This window comes from Sclerotinia sclerotiorum, genomic scaffold (genome assembly GCF_000146945.2).
Source record: "Sclerotinia sclerotiorum 1980 UF-70 scaffold_9 genomic scaffold, whole genome shotgun sequence".
Classification (NCBI taxonomy): domain Eukaryota; kingdom Fungi; phylum Ascomycota; class Leotiomycetes; order Helotiales; family Sclerotiniaceae; genus Sclerotinia; species Sclerotinia sclerotiorum.
The window spans coordinates 1,341,970-1,362,817 of record NW_001820827.1 but is presented as its reverse complement, the minus strand read 5'-3'; the positions used below and the strand labels follow the sequence as shown (position 1 = coordinate 1,362,817).

General features: G+C 41.2%; 6 protein-coding genes across 6 annotated transcripts; 3 read left to right on the top strand and 3 right to left on the bottom strand.

Annotated features, from left to right (window-relative positions):
• Positions 1-178: 178 nt before the first annotated feature.
• SS1G_07439 (hypothetical protein) lies at positions 179-6,348 on the top strand (the record flags this gene model as incomplete). The annotated part of the gene is made up of 7 exons (XM_001591942.1): positions 179-596; positions 657-840; positions 986-2,740; positions 2,799-3,182; positions 3,232-5,296; positions 5,350-6,060; positions 6,274-6,348. The coding sequence occupies 7 exons, from the start codon at positions 179-181 to the stop codon at positions 6,346-6,348; spliced, it is 5,592 nt and encodes a 1,863-aa protein (XP_001591992.1).
• Positions 6,349-6,880: 532 nt separating this feature from the next.
• On the top strand, positions 6,881-7,018 carry SS1G_07438 (predicted protein; the record flags this gene model as incomplete). Its single annotated transcript, XM_001591941.1, has 1 exon — positions 6,881-7,018. One exon carries the CDS (start codon positions 6,881-6,883, stop codon positions 7,016-7,018), a length of 138 nt encoding a protein of 45 aa, XP_001591991.1.
• A 2,606-nt stretch (positions 7,019-9,624) lies between these two features.
• SS1G_07437 (hypothetical protein) lies at positions 9,625-12,011 on the bottom strand (the record flags this gene model as incomplete). Its single annotated transcript, XM_001591940.1, has 3 exons — positions 9,625-10,355; positions 10,418-10,502; positions 10,554-12,011. 3 exons carry the CDS (start codon positions 12,009-12,011, stop codon positions 9,625-9,627), a joined length of 2,274 nt encoding a protein of 757 aa, XP_001591990.1.
• A 1,852-nt stretch (positions 12,012-13,863) lies between these two features.
• On the bottom strand, positions 13,864-14,067 carry SS1G_07436 (predicted protein; the record flags this gene model as incomplete). Its single annotated transcript, XM_001591939.1, has 1 exon — positions 13,864-14,067. One exon carries the CDS (start codon positions 14,065-14,067, stop codon positions 13,864-13,866), a length of 204 nt encoding a protein of 67 aa, XP_001591989.1.
• Positions 14,068-16,803: 2,736 nt separating this feature from the next.
• SS1G_07435 (hypothetical protein) lies at positions 16,804-18,381 on the bottom strand (the record flags this gene model as incomplete). The annotated part of the gene is made up of 4 exons (XM_001591938.1): positions 16,804-17,032; positions 17,085-17,705; positions 17,760-18,122; positions 18,188-18,381. The coding sequence occupies 4 exons, from the start codon at positions 18,379-18,381 to the stop codon at positions 16,804-16,806; spliced, it is 1,407 nt and encodes a 468-aa protein (XP_001591988.1).
• A 790-nt stretch (positions 18,382-19,171) lies between these two features.
• SS1G_07434 (hypothetical protein) lies at positions 19,172-20,068 on the top strand (the record flags this gene model as incomplete). The annotated part of the gene is made up of 2 exons (XM_001591937.1): positions 19,172-19,220; positions 19,446-20,068. The coding sequence occupies 2 exons, from the start codon at positions 19,172-19,174 to the stop codon at positions 20,066-20,068; spliced, it is 672 nt and encodes a 223-aa protein (XP_001591987.1).
• Positions 20,069-20,848: the final 780 nt, after the last annotated feature.

Here is a 20,848-nt window from a genome sequence, read left to right as displayed (position 1 = left end):
TATTGAATCTAGCCTTTGAAAATATAGGTGTTATTCTTTGGCGTTATTTATGACTACAACTAACAGTTTCCCTGCAGTTCGCAATTCCTACGTTCTTCGTTGGCTATCGCAGCTAGAACTTTCACTGACAAATCATTCTTCATGTCAGATAGCGACTTCTGATCATACCAATACCAAAATGGAGGACGATGATCCTTGGGGTTGGTCGGTTGACAGGATAGTTCAAGAGTTTTGCACCGACAAAAGATCGTGGGGACTTCGGGCAGCCTCCAGCTGTTTACCAGACCCGGCGTATTTAGAGAAGGTTTTTCGGGAGAATGAAATCACGGGAGATATCCTTCTACTCGAGATTGATGATAAGACGCTGCGAGAGGATCTTCAAATATCCAAACTTGGCTGGCGGTCTTTCATTCGATATGGAATCGAGCAACTCCGCGAAAGAAGCGCAAAATACCAGGATTGGTATACCAAAGAACGTCGTTTGGCCAATTCTGCTCTGATTCCAGAGAAACATGGTAACAGCCTGCCGAGTGTGTCGTCCCAACCCGAGTTCAACTTCACCATCAATTCGACTATACCAATTAATTTTCCAGCTGGTATTTCTGGTATTCAAAACATCGCCGGTCTGCAGCCTCTAAAACTAATAGCGAGAACAGAAGCTGAAGGGTTAAATTCCAATTCGAATCAAGCCGGTAAAGATGTGTCTGATGTATCTGAAGGCAACAAGCGACGGAGAATGGATGATGAACCTCTTCGTCAAAATCTGGACCAACCATTGGAGAATGATGTTTCTGAAGCGCTCCTCCTTACACCCTCACTTTCTCCCAATCGTTCCTGGCCGTCGTCTTTATATCCATAGCCTCATGAGAATTTTCCTTAGCGTCAGCCCGGGAAATTTTGAGCGAAATCAGAAGACCTTGATGTCAGTTCACACATATCGCTTACGACTCACCCAAAAACCTTCATTTACGCTATATCGCTCCAGCTCGGACGATACAATCGAAGTCACCCGGCAACAATTATCGTCATGGCCCGAAATTAACCCGGAAGCATCCCTCGTCAATTCTTCAAAAGCTGGAAAGTCAACCTTCAGTTTCGATTCAAATGCGAAAGGTGATCTTCTGGCGAATGCTTATGATCATCCCGATGCTCTGAACAAATACAACATGCTCAGGGGGGGTGATGAAGAGTTACCATTGTATGGTGAATCTGGCTCAGAGAATGGTTTTGACACAGAAACATGGGAAGCCATAGATGAGGAGGCTAGGGAGATGGCTGCATACATTGAAAAGGAGAAGCAAAAGAACAAATTTCTTACCCCACAAGAGGTAGAAATGGCTGTTGATGCAGGTATCGCAGATCTGGTTTCCCAATGGCAAGAAACAAAGCTCCCCAAACGTCGCCAAAAAGCATTTCGACTTTGGAAAAAGTCACGTCGGACAGGATCAAAGCATGCAGATATCCTAAAAGCACAGCAAGATTTAAAACATCTTGTTGATAGACGCATCCCCAAACTCCGAGAGAACATAATACTCGGTCAATGGTCAAACGAGCATCAAGTACGCCACCAAACTCGCATCATGGAAGTAACTATTTTTGATCGAGAGGATCTGGTCTACACAATTTCTCTTCTCCAGAAGAAGTCTCCACCTCCGAAACTGACCACAGATATTCCTGTGAAACCTAAAAAAGCCGTCCCATCTGCATATGACAGTAACTCTGGAGAATCCATACATAGCGAGTCTTCCGGGGTCGAGAGTGTCCGCGATATTGGCGATTTTGTTGTTGAGGAACTGGACCTTGCGGATGATGAGGAAGATGTGACCATGTCTGATGACAGTCTCTCAGAAGCTCCCATGACTCCAGCTCGAGGGGTAGCTAAACCAGTTTCAAGATCCAAGTCCTCTATACTCCATGATCATACCAGTGAAGGGGACCACAATGTGGCTCCATTATCTGACGACGAAGAACTCGGATCTCCCGAGCCAATGACGCACTCCTCTTACGATAAATTCAAGTCCGAATGGGCAGTTCCATTATCAACATCCACACCTAAGAAGACTAGTCCCGCTTTCATCGACTTGGTAACGCCGGATAGCAATCGAGTATCCAGATTGAAGTCAGACCTCAAAGCTACAAGTCATATCAATCCAATCATTCTTTCATCCGAATCTGATAAAGGGCAGCATCTCTTACGACCAGTATCGGGTCCAAATAATCCCCCGTCGCTCACGACACCAGCCACTGTGTCTCGCTTTGGCTATAAGACTTGGGAGGACTCTAAAGACCGAGATCGACTCATAGTTACAGCTGTCGACAAGCTTCCAAGCCACGTACAGAAGTCTCTGTTTGAGCTTATTGCGACAATGGATGATGAAACAAAGTTGCGAGCCCGTGTGGAGGAATCCATAGACCTCGGCCACGAGACTAAGGGCTTGGATGAGCAGTTATCCATGGCATTACTGAATCTTGTCAGGCTATTCTGGATTTTTATTGATTGCAAGTTCCACCTCGCAAATGACGGATGGATGCGTATTGCAGCTAGTGCAATTCGTAGTGATGACTTCAGCTCCCTTCACTATTTTTATACACTTTGCAAATCATTACAGGGTTATTTCAATCCAAAGATTCGTCTTAATTTTTTTAAAGCAGACATCCCATTAGAATCTGGAATGGTGTCTAACGACGACGAGGATAGTGAGCCTCAAGGTTCGGTCAAGAGAAAACGTAAACCGGTTAGGTAAGCTACTACACTCTGCTTGGATCACATCCTTTTCGAGGCTAATAGACGAGAATAGTACAAGTGATAGTGAGGAGTTTTTTGAAGAACAGGAGTCACCAAGCAAGAAGCCAAGAAAATTTTTTGAGGATGCAAATGCTCGGAACTTGCGAGAGCAAGATAGAGCACGAGTAACTGCACAAGAAGAACGCAAAAAACAACTCCGAGCTAGACTCATGGAATCTGACAATGTTGGAGATGTGGCATTAGACCGTCACATCATCAATGAGGGAAAATTTGATGATCAAGGTTACATCTATATTGATAAAGAGATCGGCAAACGCATAAAACCTCATCAACTAGATGGCGTAAGATTCATTTGGAATCAAATCACTGCCGATGGAAAAGCAACGCAAGGATGCCTTCTGGCTCATACTATGGGACTAGGAAAAACTATGCAAACGTTAGTATAACCAATCCTCTTTCATCACCTGTTTCTGATAATCACTTAGAATCACCATACTCGTTGCGCTGGCTCAAGCAGCCTCCTCTAAGGATGAGTCTATATCATCACAAGTTCCCGAAAGTCTTCGTGTGTCAAAAACGATCGTCCTTTGTCCTCCAGGATTGATTGCTAATTGGGTGGACGAACTTCTTACCTGGTCTCCGGATGATATTCTTGGAGATTTGAGACCTGTCGAGTCAGCCTCCAGCCTTGACAGCAGGTTCCGTACCATTAACGATTGGTTCCACGAGGGGGGAATTTTGCTCATAGGATATGATATGTTCCGCAAATTCATTACCACACCGAAGCCAAAACCAGATAAACCTTTAACACATTCTTATATCAGCAAGATGGAGCGCGCAAAGGCTCAACTTCTTGAAGGTCCAAATATTATCGTGGCCGATGAAGCGCATAAGATGAAGAACTACAATTCTGCTTTGAATTGGGCTGCCTCCCAATTCAAATCTAAAACTCGCATTGCATTAACCGGATCACCACTTGCAAACAACGTAGAGGAGTATCACACGATGGTTGAATGGGTTGCACCTAATTACCTTGGCCCTATAGATGAGTTTCGAAAGAAATACAAAGAACCAATCGAACAGGGGCTTTTTATCGATAGCAGCCGGCAGGAGAGGTTTAATAGCAAGAAAATGCTTGAGGTTTTGAAGGGTGATTTGTCCCCGAAGGTTCATCGTGCAGATACATCAGTCCTTAGAGATGATCTACCGCCCAAAAAGGAATTCGTCATCAACGTCTCTCTTACTGAACTCCAGAAGCAAGCATATATCACCTACGTACGTTCAATGTCATCACAAAAACCGGCTCGAACAAAGTCCGGAGAGCTGAAGCAAACGACTGTATGGTCATATATCAACATTTTGACTTTACTTTGCAACCACCCCTACTGTTTCAAGGCAAAGTTAGATGAGCGAAGCAGTGAGGTTCACGGAAATTCTCAATCTGATACACGTATCGCTACCACATCTCACTGTCGGAAGGGTAAACGAACAGACGTTATAGATGAAGATCTTGAGAATGATCCAGAAGCCTGGAAAATTGGGGTCTCTGAAGACTTAATCTCTGCAGAAGCAAAGGTCTTTGAGTCTGTAGAGAGCATTAGAAACCCAGAATTGTCAAACAAAGTCAGAATTCTTTGTCAAATACTCGACGCTTCCAAAGCTGTTGGTGATAAAGTTTTGGTATTCTCACAAACGCTTGTGACCCTTGACTTCCTCGAAGATATGTGTAAGGAACAAGGTAGAAAATATGCAAGGCTCGATGGTAAAACTGCTATGGGTAAACGGCAAGCAATTGTCAAGGATTTCAACTCCAACAATTTAGAGCTCTATCTAATTTCGACTAATGCTGGTGGCTTGGGCTTAAATTTATACGGTGCTAATAGGGTGGTCATATTTGACTTCAGGTACAACCCTATCAACGAAGAGCAAGCAATCGGTAGAGCATATCGCATTGGCCAGAAGAAACACGTGTTTGTTTATCGCTTGATGGCTGCTGGCACATTCGAGAATAGTATCCAAAATAAAGCAGTATTCAAAACGCAACTTGCCTCGAGGGTCGTCGATAAGAAGAACCCATTATCATGGGCTCAGAAGGGTTTGGGAGAAATTCTCTTTGAACCAAGACAAATACCACAAGAAAACCTTACAGAGTTTGAAGGAATGGACAATGCTGTTTTAGACAATATCCTTAGTCTCAAAGAGAATAAGGGGGCGATTTTAAAGATTATCCAGTCTGATGATTTTGAGAAGGATGACGATTATCATATGACCCCTAAGGAGAAAGAGGAATTCCACACAACGGTTAAAGAAGAAAAACTAAAGCGCTCTGATCCCGAGGCTTATCAGAAGGCTGTGCGGACAAGAAAACTAGCTGAAACTGCTGCAGGACAACAGATTCCATTGAGACATCAACCACTAATGCCCTCCATTGTCAAGAATGAAATAGTCAATGGTAACAAGCCTCGAAATAACTTCCAAACTAAAAACCCAAACTCAGATATAGAAGAGATATCCGCAGGACGATTTAAAGAAATAACTGCAGGACGAAATGTAAGATGGGCCACACTTTCTCCCAAGATTCTCAAAAAGCTAAAAAATCATAGGCCAAGGAAACTTTCGTTAGAGTACTTAAAACAATCGCCAGGACTATGCATCAATTCGCGGACGACGAGTATAAAATAAGGCAAAGAGCAATTGAGATTAGCAAGAACATCCAAAAGTTTTATGAGAATAAGTTAAAATGGGATGATGAACGTCAAAGAGTAGTCTATCAAAGGGCGTACGCATTCGTTCTCGAAAAGGAAGATAAGGCTCAAAAACTCTTGACCCTGGAATTGGGAACTGAGGAATTTATAACTCGAGTTTCATCTTGGTGGAAAGAGCGCCCAACCCCAAAGCCTGTTAGTGGCAAACAAGTTCAGAATTCTGCCCTATCAGTCAACCACCAGGAGCTCGGAGCTGCTGTTCCATTGACCAAGAACGGCAACAGTGAAGCCGTGGATGGTCATGTCACGGTTGAGTCTGTAATTTCTCCGCAATGCGCCTTTTTAGCTGCCGGAGCTAGTAAGTCATTTGACGGGCCAAGCACACGGAATCCAGAGAGCGTGAAATCTTCGGAAGATTCTAATATTATCGACCGCCAGTCGAAGCAGGCAACTGAATCCGAAGAGCAAAACGTCTTATCACAAGACTCCACAGGAGATATCCCGAACCATATACCAAACGGCTCACTTTCTGAGGTAATAGAGCACCCTGGTGCACCTTCTGTTTTGATTGCGCACCCACCGGATAAAAGCAGGGTAGAACAATCCGCAGTTAGTCAATCTATTGGGGCGGCGGCATTGAACAACCTTGATAAGTCTACAGCCAATGGCAATGTCAAAGTGGACAAATCTGACAGTTCTCCCTCGACCACCTCATCATCAAGCGATGAAGTGCCACTGACTTCATCTCCCAAGAAGGGACTCCTTCAAAGGATATTTGGATCATAGGTTGTGCCAAACACTAACATACTTGATATAGACCAGAATGTTTCAAGCCATGAATCGTCAGCCACAATCACTGAGGATTCCTGTGGTATCCTCTTCCAAGAGGAAGAATAATCGAGGCAGTATGCATGCTGAAGATTCCGAGGTAATGCGACGTGTTGAACAACGGCGGCTAGCTCGGGGACAACCTTTACATACTTTGTCCAGACCATCTTTTAATAGATCCTCACAAAGTACGTCAACATCATTTTCACGGCCTCAAAAATAATACATACCAACATCAACCACTTTCGTTTTTCTTTCATTTTCTTTTCGATACGCAATTCAAAATCACAACGCTATCACAAATATCTTTTCAGAAATTAATGGAATCAAACATTTAATCCACATGAAGGGGCGCATACTATCTTTAGGAATGTGGAGTTGGGGGAAGTGGCAGTTCTGAAGTTTACCGGAGGAGGCAACTTTCTTTTCGTTATTATGATACCACATTTTTATTTTTGCGATATTGAAGGAAGGGTATCGGCAGGCATTAAAATGGGCATTGATTTGATATCAATGGCTTGTAGATGGAGTTGCTAGTGGCGTGGTATCCTTTGACGAGTTTTCTTTATTGCTGCTACGAGGATATGGACATAGGAAAATCATGGCTGCTGGCATGGAGTTATGGATGTATGCATGGACTAGTAGATATTGGCAGGGATATGGTATTGTGGGTAGTGATATGAGGGGATGGAGTGGTGAAGTGGATAATGAAAGTGGTGGTGATACATACATAACCTGATCTAATTTTGCTGGGAATAGGGAAATTGATTGCATTTCATTGGAATGGGAAACCATCAGCTTAGAATCAAATGAATTTTAAATGAATATGCGATGGATTTTTCATTTGATATATGATTTGTGAGATTGTGAATGTGAAGTGTAAATTGTGATTTCTCTTAAATTTCTTATATTCATCCATCCAGCCACCCATCGCCGTACTCTAACAAATTACAATTGATGCCTTCCCAAATCCTCATCTTCGCGTTGACCCACCGATCGTATGATGATAGTGAGTACCTAGGTAGATGAGCTGTTCGGCTCAAAGACGCGTAGCTTGGTTGAAAGTGGCAGCTGGAAGCAGATGATTTTCCCTGTAAAACTACATTGTACGTTCTAGAAGTAGTGTGGTGTCCTTTGGATCTGCGATGATCTGCGATGGGAAAGGGAAGGGAAAGGAGGGAGGTATGGGTTTGGAGGAATTGAGTGGTTGATGAATGATGGATTGGGAGATGGATAGATTGGAGATTAGAGATTGGTGGGGATTTGTCGTGTTCTTTTCCTTTTATTGTTTTGGGGAGGTGGAGCTTGAAGGACAGGTTGTAGAGGTGTTAAAATGGGGAAGGGGGAAGGGGGTCTAGATTTTTGTGGTGTGTGAATTGAGATGGATTATGGAATTTATGTGTTGTGATTTGTGTGCTGGGTAGATTGAGATGGAGTATATATGTATTTATATGTGATACATCTAGTTTCCTAGTGTCTTGTAGGGGAGGAGAGATGAGGTTATAGTATGTTGTGGTGTGGTGTGATGAGGTGTGAGGTTGAAGTGCTGTGTTAATCGGTAGAGAAAGGTAGAGATTGATAGATTGATAGATTGATAGATTGATGTAGAGAAAGAGACTTGATATGTTAAAATGTAATGTAATATTTGTATAGAGTTTAGAGTTTTATTCTGAGTAGGAATATAATTGAATGGATTTTTTTATTTATTGTATATTTGTTTTATTGTGGTTGTGAGGAGGGTTATGAGCGCGGTTGAATTTGTGATGTTGAATAGCTAGGTTATGAGATTTTGGGAGAGGATAAGATCGAGTTGTGGTTTGTTAGATAGCTGATCGTGTAATCGTATAATTGTGTTCTCGTGTGAAAGATAATGAGGATAATTCTAGATTTTGGGATCTTGAAAGTGTGAGGTTTTGAGGTTCTAAGGTCATAGGTATATAATCGTTGTATCGCAATCTGACAGAGAATCCCAGTGCAAAAAGAATGACACTGTAACATTTCGAGCTGGTGAGGGATTTTGAGACTTTGAGGGTACGAGGCCACGAGGTGAGTGATTTTTTTATTGAGGTGACTGAGTGTATGAATGATATGTGTTTTGTAAATGAATGAATGAATGAATGACATCGAGATACTCGACTATCCGTTGTTTCTTATATCTTCCTCGCTGGATTTTCAAGATTATAGAGCGGAGATGATATAAGTTGAAACGATATAGAATACCTTCCTTCAAACGTCTCATTCCGGTTTGTAAGATTGCGATTGAAATATGATTTTCTAAAATTTGAACTTTAGATTTGTAAGATTTATAAAAGAAACACTCCACCCCACACATAACGCATCCATCTCCCGCACCAAAAAGATCCTAAGGAGGAATATGAGGAGGACGTGGATAATAGGGAAAAGTCGTTACGATTGGTAGAGCGAACATTTTGTTGAGAGGAGTAACCTTAGGGGTTATAGGGTTTGATATTTGGAAGTTTTGGAGTTGGAGATTTGAGATTGAAGGTAAATTTGGGAGGTAGTTGAAAATAAAAGTAAACCTGGAGCGAAAGTGGAAGTATTTGAGAAGAATAATAAAGTTTTAATTCTGAAAAGAATGAGTTTAGAACGAAAGACTTGGTTATTGTAATGTAATGTAATATAATATAATCTTAAAACTATATAAGAGTGAGGATAAAAAGCAGAAGAAGAAGAAGAAGAAGAAGAAGAAGACGAAATATCCTCACCCCCTCAAAAGAAAGAGGAGAGACCTCAATATATACCTCCCAGTCTTCCTCACCAAGTATCTAGTATTAAAAGGAAGTTAGCTAACCCAAATATTCAAAGAAAGAAAGGAAAAAATAATTAATCAAGGGAAATAATCCCCTCGCTAAATTAGCGGGTTCTCCTTAATATTGTTCTGAAGGCTTCGTATTGTCTTTAGCTTTTAGCTTTTAGCTTTGTGGGGAGTTGAATGAATTGATTGAACGGATGATCAAGTGATGAGGGATTTACAGACAGCGGGGGTTTGATTGTTGAGTATATTATCTTATGGTTTGTAATTTTTGTTATTTTTTGTTGTGGAGAGGAGGTAGATAGATATATGGTAACATTGGGGGAATGAATGGAGTATATGTAAATCATGAAGCCATAGTTTTAGGTCTTGAAAATTGAGTAATGAGAAATATCTGTATTAACACTTTCGTTATCGATTGAAAGTTCATGCATAGCCATAATCCATAAAGAAATTACCCCCAACACCTGATCATACCAAACAAGTTCTTAATTCAATTTCCTCGACCAAATATCCGACTCTCAATTCCCAGTCCAATTCGGCAAATCCTCCAGCAATTTAAACCCCATAATCTACAACCTCGCTCTTTCCTCAACCTTCTCTTCACCACCATTCCCCTTCAACTCTTGACTAATACCCCTACTAATCCAATCACTAATCGCCATAATCGTAATCATAGGATTAACACCACTTGCACTAGGGAAAACACTCGCATCACTAACATACAAATTTTCCGTATCCCAAACCTTTCCTTTAGGATCTACGACTCCATTTTCCGGACGAGTACTCATACGAGAAGTACCCATTTGATGCGCCGATGCAAATTGAGATAATGGAGGTTTGGTAGAGGTGTTAGAGAGGGTTGTGAGCCAAGTTTGGAATGCAGGGTCTGAGGAGGGATCATTTGAATCGGTTGAAAGGGAAGAGGGAGATCGAGTATATGGATTGATGCCTGAAGCTGTGACGTGAATTTCCTTCGCACCACTTACGTAGCATATTTTTGTCAAGGCGAGTACACCTTGCCTAATATGGCCTCTATCAAACTCGCTTGGTGTATATGAAATTCGTGGAAGACCCGTCTTAGCATCAGGGTATACAATTCCGGTGTCACGATCTCGAGCGATTGAGATAAAGACGTTCATGTGACGGTAAAGAAGAGATTTGAATTTAGATTCGAAGCCAGTTGGGTAGTTGAGGGTGGATATGCAAAGGGATGGCATCATGCATGTTGCTTCGAGTTTGGCGCCATGGCCGTGAGAGTCAAGGTTCTCAAAGGAGGTGCAGACGCTGGTAAGAATTCCACCTGGTGATACGGTTGTTAGTGATAAATTTGAGAAATGATTCTTGGAGATTGGAGTGTCATACCTTCCCATGGTCTTACATCTTCAGGGAATACGGCACCGACCATACTGACAGGGTGAAGATATAAGTTTCTTCCAATTTGTGAATTCTATAAAGCATGTTAGTGGAGCCTCAAGATAAAAAAGTAATCGAAACTCACTGTAAGACCACTATTCTTCAATATAACAGGAGTCCAAAGAGTACCAGTTGATATAATAACTTTCTTCGCCTTGACAATAACTTCTCGAACTATTTTGTCGGACAAAGGACCATCAACACCACCTCGACTATTCCTAGAAGTCCAAACTCCCTTTACTCCAACTGCCTTCTTTTCATCCTCTTCATCAAAAATAACATGATCAACCTTGAACCCTTCAATAAACTCTGCACCAGCCTTCGCAGCATCAGGTAGCCAAGAAACAGTTGGTCCCTGCTTTTGTGAAGATCCACATCCATTCGAGCAATGTCCACAATAATGTTCATGCCCTCCAGTATTCTGTGGAACAGATTTCGCATTGAATCCCAACTTTCTTGAACCCTCCAATAACACCTGATTTCCATGACTGTGCCTTATATGTTCTGCACTAACACCCATTCTCTCACAAACCCTATCCAAACATTCTTGGAAATCCGTCGAACCAAAAAACTTCAACCCTCTATCCTCCGCCCATTCTTTTCTCACAAAACCTTGAGTTTGCAAACTCGCGCTCCAGTTGACAGTCCCCCCACCTCCCCAACTACTTCCTGCCGTAATGGACATACTGGAATCATCATTCATTATCACTCCTCCATTTTCAAAAAGATGAATTCCTGAAGTTGCTTCGGACATTGGTAAATGTGAAGGAGAAAAATAATAAGATTTCTCCACCACCAAAACCTTATGTCCATCTTCCGCCAAATTCTTCGCACAGACTGCTCCTCCACATCCACTTCCTACAATTACGACATCCGTTTCAATAATTTGTGGTTCATCACTCGCCGTGAATTGTAAAAACTCATACTCATAATGAGGTCCTGGTTTATAATGATCAGGAATTTTTGCAAATCCCGTGACTTTATCGAAATTTGGGGATGTTTTCAACCAAATGTGTTTACCTAATAGTGACATTGTTTTGGCGATAGCTCGAAGGGGAAAGAAATATGAATTGCGCCAATTGGTAAGAATAGACTGGCGTATATTGACTGGATGAGACTGTAAGGGTGAGGCGTATCCTGTGAGCATTAATGAACCGAGGCGAGTATTGAGTGTGGTGAGAATAAAGCTCAGGGCTTTACGAGCATCTTCTCGGGCATATGTAGTTAAAGTACGAAGGAGTATATCTTGAAAGGCTGGAATATCGGAAGGTTTTTCGTTGAGATATGCTTCTAATGCTTCATCTGAAGGTGGCGATGAAATGGTTGTTCGCACATAAGTTACAGCGTCATTGTATTGTTCGTCGGGAACAGAAAGCTGACTGGATGGATCATTTGTGATTGAGGCCTTGTGAATTGAAGGAATCACAGTATCCATTATGGCCATTAATGTACTCCATTGTAAATCCGTGAAGTATTGACCTTCCGGAGGATCAGGTAATGGAGTCACGATTGGTGCGATAATATCAATCGTATTCGAAGTCATCGTGATAGGATCTTTCTTTGGTCTTCAATTGAACGTGAACGATATGAATTTATATTGGATGAAAAAAGGAACGATGATGGAGCAGCTGAGCTCCAATTCAGCTGTGATTCCATAACATTTACTTTTCTGCCGAGGCTGCATATGCAGGGGCGACGTCCGTGCCTCTTTTTTTGGTTACCCCTTCTTCCCTCCCCCGCACCTCAATTACCCTACTCTATAGATTCTGAAGTAAAGAGGATATGCTCGTGCGGCTGGAGTATACACTAAGAAGTAATAGTCGGTGCTCTTAAACGACCGACCAGCTCCTAGTCGGGGAAAGCAAGTGCCCCGGGAAGCAAGTGTCCCCGTGAGATTTTTTAATGGTAAAATGATTGTCACAATTGCTCCAGGGATAAAGATTAAAAGGGTATCTATAACTACAAATAATAGATCTATCTTTATATCCTTAATATACAATTATTAATCTAAAAAACTCTACAAAAAGCCTTTTTAATATGTAATTTTTAAACTATATGTTACGAGGTTTGCCGTCTAGATCACGTGGAAGTGCTCTAGGCTCTCGAGGTGGTTTATAACTAGGCGTCAAGCAGGGACTTAAGTAATGACAATGATGCAATTCGTAACTAATAGTAGGGTATACTAAATGATTGATCTTGAGCACGAAGCTCTATACAAAGGAAATCCATCTTGATTATATAGACCTTCATGCTTCGTGGCTCGAAGGGCTCGAGAGGCCAAGCCTTCGAGCTCTTCGAGTCCTTGCATCACGTGTTATTACTAATCCTGTGACCTAATTGTTACCTGTCGTAACATTTAGGTTACGGTAGTATTATGAGTGTCGGTGATTTAGCTGCCGAAAACAGGGGGAATGTGATCTAACCGCGGTTTACGGGGGGTTCCTTATCGGCTCCGATAAGGATCCTAGGAATCCTAGGATAAGTGTCCAGGATAAGTGTCCTAGGATAAGGTGTCCTAGGATAAGGTGTCCTAGGATAAGGTGTCCTAGGATAAATGTCCTAGGACAAACGATTAGGCAACCACAATGGTATAGGACAAGTGTTCTGGGAGATCCGGGTGAGCTAGAATAGTATGTGTCCTAGGATAAAACGTCCTAGGATGATAATTGTCCCAGCACAATCATCCTAGGAGTTAAATTATCCTAGGAAACGAATCATCCTAGGATTAGTGTCCTGAGGCAAATAATGATCACGTGATAAATAGACTGGATAGACTGGTCTATCCAGTCTAAGGGATAGCCCCGGGTAGACCAATCTATTCAGGCTATTCAATAGTTATTCAGAGTATGTAGTCAGAGTAGTTTCATAGTATAGGAGCTTCGTGCTCAACTTAGTTATCAATTAGTTTACCTACATTCTACTTGATCTAGTAACGACTTCACTTCCAAGTGAATACCAGTGATAAAGCCTTAACCCATAACTACCAACCGACGAACCTCAGGCAGCCGCTGCCTCCAGTACAGTATCGTTACACGGACCTTCGATTAGGTAATCATAAGGCGTTCTGTTTCCCCAGTTTCTTTTTATTCTTAATGTTCCTTCGCGGAAAAGCTCCGAGTCACGTGTGGTTATATGGATGATCCGTCATGAAAATAACCTACGGCACTTTCGTAATGTCACTGAGCTCATTTCTATATCTTATGTGACCCATCTCTCGCGATTGAGATAGTTGTAGACGGTACCTTACATTAGGTCAATTTAAATCCTACGTTCTCAATCTGGTAAAAGTCATGATGGACCGCAAACGAATGCTGGTAATAGCAGCAACTCTTCTATCATATTCGAATCGAGATTTTTACGTATTCGGATGAGTTTTCCATGATGGTGTCGTGTTCTTAAATGGTAGGGATAGCATAACAAGGATCGATGAAATAATCAAGAAGATGTATATTCGGCTTGTATGAAGAGATCGATAATATCGCACAAGTGAGAACGAAGACACCTTTACATCTAATCGCAAAGATTAAGAGGACGTCATCTCCTTGATCACATTTTGTAAAGAGAGGGGAAAATTCTAACATTGGGCAGAACCATGGCATAAGGGATTCTTGATCATAAAGGAAGAAGGATATCTCTTCCATTCAAGATATGGTAGTTTGTGGTTCGGATGATGAGGGGTGGGAAAAGAAGGAGGAGCAGGGAGTGATTCTATGAGCGAAGACGTTTCATTCTATCATGATGATAATCCATCTATCTTTATGCTGGTTTCAGTGAGGGGAGGAGGCAGATGCTGGAGGAATTTGAGAGAAGGTTGAGAAGGGGGAAGAGAGGGATAACGAAGATATTGGTCGAGATGGTAGGTATGATGTTGGTGATATGGACGTTATCCTCAGTAGAAATCATGTCTGTGGTCAGGGTGTTGTCGCTAATGAAGTTGTTATATTAATCCCTCCACCCCTCCTCGAAATCGATTTCAAGTGAACCTTAACAAAGGGGGAAACAGTCGCATATCAGAACACATTCAGGAATCTTCTATATTTCTTACCTCAAATCTAATTTATCCTTCATCAACAACTCTTTAACAAGACCAATCTCCCATTACTTAACTATATATCTTCAATAATCAAGATTCCACTTTCAAAAATCAACATTCTAAAGACGTGTTTTGGGCCTATTATAAGGCAAACCAGTATATCATAGAGAAGATTTAGGAGTTGATATAGGCGAAGAATCAATAATATGCTATATCTAACAAGAAACTTAAATTCTTCAACTGTACAGTTGAGCATTGAAATCTATGTTAAGGATAAATCCCATCAATGATAGTAGACAGTCAATGGCGGAACAGTACTTACGAATAAATTGATCTCGTGCTCATGGATTTATACAGCACCTAGAGGTCATGGTAGTAGAGGCGGAGTTTTTCCAAACTTGGGTCGGAAATATTTTGATTGTACCGTTGAAAGGATCTGTTCCTCAGATCTTCAGGTGATGCTAGTGATAGATGGGAAGTAATCAATCATTAATGACCCGCTCGCAGCAACGTTAACTCTCGCGCTTCAGCTTATGTACCCTTCTATAGCTTTGAAATAATGGGAAGAGTCAGCTATGAAGATGAAAGGTACTTGGCCGCATATCTAGTGAGTCTCCAGACACTTTTCAGATACATCTTATGTGAATGTGTCTTCTTTGAAGGTTATAAAAGTTATAATTATATACTCTTTTTTGGTTACGGAAACGAGAGAATTAGTGAAGAGCTTTTTTTTTACTTAAAATGTAGTATATTGGATTACTCTTCAGTTTTCTAGATCAGCTCGGATGTTGGAAGACTTCATGTTCATGTAGGGTATAGTATTCTTCCTTCGAAGCGTCTTCCCAATCGCCAATCACAACTCGAATTAAAAAAGCTTTGTGAAAGGAATATCACTCTCTTACCAGGAGAAGGACATTTCCTTCATCCATAACATTATACTCAGACATCAAACAAATTTATTTCATAAACTATTTCTTTCCACAGCTCCCCAGCACTACCATCCAGTGAATCCCTCCTCCTTCCCTTCCATCTACATAAACCGAAACTACCCAATATCCCTCGGCCCAGCATTTGCTTCTAGCACAGCGGTAGCGGTTCAAGTTCGCACATTTACTGCGTATTAATAGGTTCAAGATGATCCCAAATAGCGAGAGACCTTTCGCGGATTATGGCGGCCGGTGTTATTTTTTTTGTTTTTGTTTTCTCTGGAGTTTTGAGGGTTGTTGAAGGATGATGTAGGAGGTATTTTTCTTTTGTGGTTGTGAAGTAACGGAGGAAGTGAAGAGAAGTGAATATGGTGGGTGTGCGGGAGGGTGGTTGGAAGTGAACTGAGGATATATCATGAAACTTCTAGTATTTAAATGGAGGGACGGACAACTGTCAAAATGAACAGTACCTCCCTCCTAGATATCATGTAACGATTCAATAGAACGCTGCAAGCAAGAACCCAACCTTACCTCCATCCCCTCCGAAACCCAAACCATCAATTTCCACCACAAAACCACACATCTGTAAATTCAAAAGTGAGCTCCCCCTTTCATTTTACGGAAGTAATGGATAGGTATTGTGATACCAACCTCAAGTAGTCTTGCAGACTTTATGAGTTCTAGCTTGCTAAATATAATATTTACTTATATAATTTTATTGTTATACTGTCCGATTTAAGACTTCTTATTTACGAATATCATCAGGGTTATCTATCAATACAAAAAGGACTTGGATAGAAGGTTACGTGTAATTAGGTACTAGGTATGTAGCGAGTTTTTGTACCAAGTAATCTCATCCAGCATCTCTTCATTCACTTCACTACATAACTATTTCATACATCAGCAAATCCTAAGAAATGGGTAATTTACATCTCCTGTTCTCTACACCTCAGGACAAATTTCCTCATAAAAGGAATGATCCATCTCTGAACCTGAATCTGAATCTTTCCACAGCTACTAGATAGGTAATTATTATATTACATATACCTAATACATCAAAGCAATATAATAAATATAATAACTAAAGATGAGAATATACTAAGATCCTACCTATTTATTCTAAGACTTATGGATGGCATAAGCCCAAGGTTGATGGGTAAATATCGATTTAGGACTGGGCTAATAATGGTGTTCACTAATGACCTCTTTTCTTTGGAGCGGTGTTGCGCTACCGACAACCCACAACCAAACAATGTAATCACAAAATCCTACCAATAAACTCCATTTTTGTATACTCCATCACCATCGTCATCTCGTCCATTAACGTTCCATCATAATTCATCATTTGTAATCCTGTTCCCCTTGCAGAAAATCCATTACCTAGCAGTCATTTCCGCACCATAAACCGCAGCACTACCAACACCTAGACCTGCAGCAGATACTATACCCCAGGTAAGCGCAGAAATTTCCCAATCCTCATCTCCATCCTGATCACCTTCAGTTGCACCTGCATAAGTACTAGGTGTTGGGACATATGTAGTATCTTGTTGGGATTTGGTAGATTTTCTAGGACGGCCTCGACGACGAAGTGGAGATATATCAGTTCTTTGAGGTTATTAGCTATCATATCTTCGTAATACAAAACAGAAGTTCTTACGATTTAGCGGTACTCTCCACTTCCTCCTTGACTTTCACTCCTGTACTGGACTTATTCATCCAAGGGATGACCACTCGCAAAATCTCATTACCATCCAATGCTCTGATAGCAGACCAAGTTCCAAGACTTAAACCCGAGAGAAGAACATCATATCCCACTGACCCTACAGCAGGATGATCTGCAATTGAACCTAAGACTCTTTCAAGTGCTTTGAATATGCGATTTGTGTTTGACCGATGAATTTTTTCGAGTGGATGAAGGATACTGTGGCGGTAATAATGATTCTCCGGTGTATTGTGAAGTAGAGCCAAACCTGTGGTTCTAAAATGAAGGATCGAAGATATGACTGAGATACTACGGAAGACTCCCATGTATGAGGAGTGAGCTTTATGTGGATGATCGTACGTAGTTCCCCAATGCTCAGGGATAACGTATGGAAGTAATAATGGTGCGAATGGAAGTGATACAGATAACAGTGCTATTTTCCCGAATGAGGATGTATTTGCCGCGAAGGGTGTTAAAAACATGGCACCATGGCCAAAGAGAAGTAAGGCAATGTAGAATCCAGAACTCGGAAGCCAATTATTTGCTCGCTGTGGGACAATCTTCTCAAACCATAATCTAGATGATGACTGTCAACATATCTTCCTTAATATCTCAAAAATGGTTACTCACTTATGCACGCTTCCAAAAGCTCTCCTTGTATCTGTCAAGATATCCACGTTCTCTGGTAATGGCACTGGAGTAAGCAAGATAGCCACAAACCACAAATTTTGAGCAAATGAGACATTAACGAGTTGTCCCAGGAGAATGAATGCCCATAAATTTGAGATATTTCTTCGACGTCCTTCAATTGCAACATAGGTACTAAAAGAATTCATAGCAAAACTAGCTTGTTGACCCCACCAGAAATATTTCGCATTTTCCGCGACTATTTCAAGGTTATCACGGTAGAAAGGCGTATCATTGAGCCATCTGATGATATCAAACCGGCCTGGATGTTGGCCTAGACGAAATGCTCCCTTATCACCAAAGAAACTGTACTCATAGTCAGTATATTTCATGACAAACAGCCAACTTCATGAACATGTTTAAAAACAAACCTATCAGGTAATTCAACACCTCTTTCAGCAGCCCAAACCCTATAGCTCAAACTTGCCCCGCTCACACCAAACCACCCAGCAGTTATTAAACCCAATAAAGCCAAACTAATGAATATCTTAACATGGTCACGTCTCAAATGTTGACGATGTCTTGTGGCTGATGAAGGTGGAAGTGCAAGATATGAACGATACATGGTACGAGAAACGAGAGCTGTCAGACATATTATTAAGAGTATATGTCCTCCTATTTGCAAAGTCGGAAGAAAACTATATATATGTCAGTATTCCCGTTTGTATATTATCAAATACTATTTTAGACAACGAATCATGGGAATATGAATGTGAATATAATACCTTGGATCCTGATCAATTTCGACGGGAGCCATTTTCACACCCACGTTTTGTCAAGTCACTGAAAAACGATTCATGCAAAACGGAAGAAAATAGTTTCATAAATTATAAAGCATAATCACAAAATTTAAGACACAATTTCTTAAGATGTTGATGTTGTTGGCCGGTTTGACACGTGAGGGCGCTAATGCTACGGTCCACTAGCTTCCGCGTCATGCAGGCTTAAGGTTAGCGTCATTCAGCCTTGTGTCAAGGCTTAGGTGAGGGTCGTCGCGACACATTTCTTCTAGAGACTTGATGTCTCACTAACAGTTTTGCAGGACTCAATTCTATCTGCGAATCTTCGTATTTTCTTATATGAGATCGACGTTGAGGTGAAGCACTTCCCTAGCACCTAATTCGATTTCTGGCTGCATTTTTTTGTGCATACGTCACTTAACCTGTTCAAAACGACCGGCTTCCCTAACTCAATAGTGTCTCTGAAGCTCCGGAGACAGTTCTTTGGAGGTCCTGGAGAGTTCCTGCTTCCAACCCGCGAAAAGTGATATACTTTCTCTAGACGTGGAGCGTTACTTTGAGAGTCCTAAGGTGGTAAAATTGGCATGTGCAGATTGCACAATCATCAAAGTCGAGATGTATCATTTAGCAAAGGGATTATATCGATACGCTACTAGTAAAGAGGGTTAGTTCAGCTTTTCATTTGTTTATATACTCTTTGGGTTTCTGCCACACAATAGTTTTGCGTCAGTGCGAGCTCTTAGGATGTGAGGTTATGATTCAGTGAAAGTCAGATCTCAGTTGGCAGATATGAATTGCACAATCTTTATAGCTTTCTCAATCGCAGGTCGCTCTACAAACATGATTCTTCAATTCTACTCTTCCATTCAAGAGTTAACCTCTCCCTTAGAATACTCCGTCCTCCTCCTTGGTCTCGACAATGCAGGCAAAACTACCCTCCATACTCAAATCAAATCCCTTTATTCCCCGCATGACCCCTCCCCCGCAGATCCGTCACAACTAAAGACTGTCCCCACCGTTGGTCAAAATGTCTCCACTATCGTTCTTCCAGATATGTATTTAAAGATCTGGGATATAGGTGGTCAACACTCTTTGCGCAAATTATGGCAATCATACTACACCAGTTGTCATGCCATTGTTTTCATAATCGATAGTACGGATATTGGTTCTGGTGATCTTGCCGATCTTGATTCTGATTCTGAGAATAAAGATGTAGGGAGATTAGAGGAATGTAAATTGGTATTGGAAGATGTGTTAAAAAGTGTGGAAACGGAAGGGGTACCTGTGTTGGTATTGGCGAATAAACAGGATAGAGAGGATTGTGTAGAAGTAGTGAGGATTAAGGAAGGATTGGTGAAAAGGGTTTTTGAGGGAGAAGGAGGTGGTGGGATTAGGGATAGTAGGGTTTTACCAATTAGTGCGTTAGGAGGAACAGGTGTGAGGGAAGCGGTTGAGTGGGTAAGAAGTAGAGTTGTTTGGAATAGGGAAGGAAGACCACCTGTTATGCGATAGGGGTGTTGTGAAGTTGGATGAGGAAGACACGAATATTCCAACCATTTGAAGATGCAGAATAGAAGAGGGGGGAGTATGATGCGGAGTTGAGGAGAATAGGCAGGAAAAGTTTGAGGAAAGGGGAGGCCTTTACTTTTCGTTTCTCCCGTTTGGTTCCCTTTACCGCGTTCCCCATCTACAACTCCAGTATCTCAGCTATTGGAGATTCGATACATTTCCCCTCACAACACACAGGCAGACAGGGTAGAACCTCAAATTGCCAGTCCGAAGACTCTTACTCACAACAGCCAAGAAACTCATCGCCAGAATCAATAAACTCTTTCGAGTGGTCAACAAGTCAGACAGATTTCCGGGTTTGGAGAGATAAGGAGTCCTTTTCTGTTTCGTTCTGATTTGATATGATATGATATGATATTAGGTATGGATGGATAAGCATGGAGTTTAAAGGCGTCTATCTATTTGAATTTATATACATGGTTATAAGAATAGGAAGTTGGAACATGAAAGAGAGAAAGAAAGCATGAGGTATATTATATTATATAATATTATATAATATACCAAGAATGAAATGAAATGAAAGGATTTAGAATATTGAAATTGGACACTGGATGTATAAATATAATCTCTATCTACAAGGTTATAAATTTTTTTTTTTTTTTTGATTAAACAATTGTAATTTATATGTTACAAGGTTTGCCGTCTAGATCACGTGGAAGTGCTCTAGGCTCTCGAGGTGGTTTATAACTAGGCGTCAAGCAGGGACTTAAGTAAGGGCAATAA